At 38.1% G+C, this 4,732-nt stretch overlaps 1 protein-coding gene and 1 long non-coding RNA gene across 2 annotated transcripts; both read left to right on the plus strand.

The window, feature by feature from the left end:
• The first annotated feature begins 284 nt into the window (after positions 1-284).
• On the plus strand, positions 285-920 carry LOC126617820 (uncharacterized). Its single transcript, XR_007621543.1, has 2 exons — positions 285-728; positions 831-920. It is a non-coding gene; the product is annotated as an uncharacterized LOC126617820 (long non-coding RNA).
• A 2,271-nt stretch (positions 921-3,191) lies between these two features.
• On the plus strand, positions 3,192-4,732 carry LOC126620090 (uncharacterized). The gene has a single exon (XM_050288565.1). It carries the CDS (start codon positions 3,483-3,485, stop codon positions 4,026-4,028), a length of 546 nt encoding a protein of 181 aa, XP_050144522.1. The 5' UTR covers positions 3,192-3,482; the 3' UTR covers positions 4,029-4,732.

The raw sequence follows: 4,732 nt of genomic DNA on the forward strand, positions 1-4,732 counted from the left end.
ATAGTTCATACGCATCATGAACTAGCGATCAACGAAAATCAATACCCTCGCCACTAAGGTACTCTCGTAAATTCTCATTTTATAATTATAAAATAATAAAATTTGGGATGGGTTGTCACAATTTCAATTCCTTACAACATCTTTAAAACATTTTAATTTCATACATTTACTTATCATTTTATTTCAATTTCATACATCCATTAGAAAATCCGTTAAGTAAACCGTTAAGTGATGACGTGGCAAATATGAGATCCACATTTGTGCTGATGTGGCTGCCAAATTTATGCCACATGGCAACAATAATTTTTTAATGCATTTAAAAATAATTAATTAAAGAAAAGTACCGAAAAACAAAAAAACAAAGCAAAACCCTTCTTCGTGGACCTCCACTGTTTCCTTCCCTTCTCCGAATCAGTTGCTAGAATCGACCATACATCCAGCGCTCCCATTTCTGTACGAACCAACCTTGCAAATCAGCTACTCCACTTCTCCGCTCACTCCTCTTTGATTCAATTATACATCTTCCATTTGTGCTAAAAAAGCCCTCTCTTCGTACTCCTCTCGCATCGAATCACTCAACAAAACCGATCTGGTTTCTCTTTGACAATTTTTACAGCCGCCAGCTCCCTCATCTTCTCTCCTCCGCCACCGAAACCCTAACCCATTCATCACCAGCTTTCAACTTTCTTGTCTCATGTGACAAGGTGTCGCCTTTCATGTCTGACGAGGTGGGGTTTTGGGATGTTGATTTTTGTGTTTGTTGCTTTTGATTTCAGTAATTTTTTTTGTATAATTTTGAAATTGATTGCTGTGTTTGGAATGGTGAAAAGCTATGGTTACACCTTTGGGAAAATCCAAAGACTATTAAGCAGTACCTATTATTTGCAAATAAAATGAAGATCTAGAGTTGGAGAAGGAAAGGAGGCAATGGAGGTCCACGGAGAAGAAGGGCCCTTTTTTCGATTCCCACCTTGACCCATCTCGCCCCTCTGAGCATTCTCGATTCTAACCCCATTAGCACCACTGCGGTCCGATTAGAGCCTTGCACCACCGCTATGGCGATGTGAGGAATGCCGAGGAAATTAGAGAGCCGGCTGGTGTATGTGCCTTTTCCGACGCCCAGCGAGCCAAGGAAGACCCACTGCAGCTGCGGTCCTTGGGATCCTTGACGGCGAGATTGGGTGTGGACCCCAAGCGTGGGTTGTAAGGCGAGGCGCTGTGAGATGTGGTCTCAGTGGTGGCGCCTAAGTACAGGCACCGGCTTTTGCCGGAGATGAAGGAGAATGAAGGCTTTGATAGGCGAGTTAGGGGTTGCAGGGGAGGTGGGGGTGGGGTGAGATGGGATGGGAGGTGAAGAGAGTGGAGGAGAGGGAGGTGGTCGGGGGAATGGATTTTTGGGGTTTCAGTTTTTTTTTTTTTTTTTTTTTTTAAGGGTAAATTATTATAATATTTTTAATGTATAAATTTTTTTTTGCCCCATGGCACAAATTTGATAGTCACTTCAGCTCTTAATGGATCAATAGATGGAAAATGTAACAAATGTATTATATTGAAATAAAATAGTACTTGAGGTATGAAAGTGAAATGTTTTGAAGATATTGTATGAGATTGCAATAGATCTCAAACCTGATATGGTAAAGTGTAATTTATCCTTTCATATTTTATAAAATAATGATAGACTTAAAAGTGTATACTCCTTCGGATATCTCTTACCTCCATATCAAAACTTTTGGTAAGCTAATTGATTCAATCATAGTAGGAGAATGAAAGCTCAAGTTGCAATGTAAGTTATTATCTTCTGACAACACTCACATAAAAAACTAGAAACCGAGAGGATTAATTTGAGAGTAAAAGGCTTGAACTGGAAGAAAGGTCGTTCTATAAAATGTAGCATAAAGGTATAAGACAAGTACACTCATCTCATGTTACAAAAAGACTTTAAAAGCTTTGCAGCCTACATTTTTCAAAATTCTTTTATAATTCGGCACCTTTGCAAGTGCATTTATGTTTACAGCTTTGCTACATTGCATGTGGTATCGATTTCTAGTATTAAAACTTCATTTCAAAGCTCTTCAACCACTACCAAGAGCTTGCTTGATTGCTTGTATTTCTCATTTCTATTCAAGTTATTACTTTGTTGTTGAATATTTGATAAGTATTTAACTCCATTTCTTTTCTATTGATTAATTTTTATATAGTTTGTCATATATTCTATAGTTATATTTATATGAGAATTGCAGACTGAGTTGAATCAAATGTCCAATCAGTTTATGGTTATCATTTAACATACACAAAGAAAATATTTGAAGTCCTTTAATTAACAAGGGAGAGAAAAGAACGTAACATAGATTCTTAACCCGTCTATGACAAATTTTCTTGATTAGAAGCTCAATTTACTTGTGGCTCAAGTTTACAGTCTAACAATAACATCATTTAATCTCTTATCATATTATCCAAGGACACGTCTGACATAACTCATTTACAAAAGCTTGTTGCCTACTCAAGGCGGTTTAATTTCTTTCTTATACACTAATAAATGCAAGCCACGTCCGAAATGAACACGAGACCATATCTCAAAACACATTTCGTAAAACATGTGAAAGGAAAAAGACTAAAAGAGTAAAAATGAATACAAAAACAGGTCCAAAATGAGCGTAGAAAGACTTTTTCTTTTTCTCTATTAATTTAATTATAAAGGAATCTCTTCCTTCTAATCCACCAAGTCTGGAGATTCAGACTGTTGAAATTTAATCCAACGGCTAACGTTATTATAACTTTTAAAATGGACCTCTGTTTGTAGTCGTTGGATCAAATTTCAACGATCTAGATCCCAAAACTTGATGGATTAGGAGGAAGGGATCCGAAGATGATCCCCTTCCAATTTAATTGAAGCTTTAGAAGACTTGAGAAGGATTAGGCTTTTAGCTTAAAACTAAACTAATCAATGTCATATAAAACATGTAATACCAGTACGAAAAAATTTTAATGTGTCAAAAACACGATTTGATACAACAAATGATATAATAAAGTAGTTGAATACTTTGAATTTTTTTTCAATCAGTGTGTCGGATTGTGTTACTAAAAATTTCTCCCCATACCGATCCCCCCAGTTGCCTCCAAATGCCATTAACCCACCAGAAAACCACCACGTGTCCTCTTGCTTTAAGATGAATTATGTGGTCATAATTTGGAATGGCAGATTTGTAAAGAACGTTTTAAAATTTTGAAATACGCTATTTGCAGTTCTTGAGGGTTGGGACTTGAGAACCGAAATTTATTCCTACAACATTGGCGGAGAAATCTCTAACTTCTGTCCGCTCTTCAAGAAAATCTGAAAATCCTATTCGAATTCTCATCTGGGTAGTCGCCATTTCCTCTTCTGGTCCAACCCTTGTGATCGATTTTCAAAACTTTGATGAAATTATTGGTACTTTTTGGAGTTTGTTTTTGGTGAAAAGCATCGAAATTGATACACAAAATTGATGTCTTTGGTTGAAAAGGAGATATCAAGCGTTGTTGGCGGCAGTGGCGGTGGTTGTGTGGTGGGCGATGATGGCGACGATGATGACGAAGAATGCGGCGGCAGTGGTAGTGGTAGTGGTGGGTCCCACGGAAGATGCAGATGCAGTGAGGAGAAGGCAAAGAAGCAGAGAGGGTTTAGTGCTGGTGGGTTGTCGAGAAATTTCGGAAGGGCCAAGCAGGTGGTCCTTCATCCGTTTGGAAGATCCAAAAGGCAGCTTCCCAGAAAAGCTAGGGGTTCTGCTTCTGGAGCTTCTTCTTTGGCGTCGTCTTGTGCTTTTTCTTCAGGTAAGATGTTTGGAGGAGGTGGCGGTAACGGCGGTGGTAATAAAAGTTGTTACTTTTGTTTCACGCAACCCCCAACTTTGGACTCTCCAATGGGGTCTCAAACCAGCGACCCTGAGCACCCAAATTTCACCTTTGGGATGTTGAGAGCTTTTGTGGAGAGCAATGAATTTTATTCCAAAGATTGCAATCCCCACTTAGATATTGTTGTTTCCCGATATTAAATGGATTGAATTTGAAGGATATTATTATCAGTTTCTGCACTTTTTTGGTGTTTTTGTTGTGTGGAAGTGATGGTCATTGACAATTTTCTCGAAACGAATTGAAGGGGTTGTGGAATTTTGTTGTTGATGACAAGGGTGATTGGATTTTTTGAAATTAAAAGCTTTTGATCTTGTTGTCATGATAGTTTACGAGCATTTTGGCGGTTTTGATAGTGCACATTGGTTTTAAAAATATATGCTTTAGGACAGCTTCAAGACAGTAGATGGAGAAGTCAAGCTTTGATTTGATTTCAAGAACATATTCTTTTCATTCTACGCTATGATTCATAAATCTAAGCCCTTCGTACATATGAGAAACCGCATTCATCTTGCTCTCTTCCTGAAGCTAATTCTGGGTGCAAGGAGGAGGTGCTGCACGACGGTATCAGGGTGCACATTTGAAGGACGAGGAGTGTATTTTTGATCAACTGTAGGAATGGAAAAGGTTGAAACCTATGAGTTCTTTGAATTTGTAATTTTTCATTCGTACATTGTGTTTTTATGTGGACTTTTTTTCCTGATATTGTGTGTAGATTGTAGAATGTAAAGTTTAAAACTTTGTCAATTCAATGACTGAGTCCGTGGGTGCCTCATTGACAGGCGCCTTGGATGAGATATTGCGGTTATGCTAATGAGAATCTACGGTATGCTTTTCTCTGCCTTTA

Source organism: Malus sylvestris, chromosome 4, assembly GCF_916048215.2.
Source record: "Malus sylvestris chromosome 4, drMalSylv7.2, whole genome shotgun sequence".
NCBI lineage: Eukaryota > Viridiplantae > Streptophyta > Magnoliopsida > Rosales > Rosaceae > Malus > Malus sylvestris.

Excerpts from the sequence above, each read along its gene's own strand:
- LOC126620090 (XM_050288565.1), top strand. The coding sequence starts at position 3,483 with ATGTCTTTGGTTGAAAAGGAGATATCAAGCGTTGTTGGCGGCAGTGGC.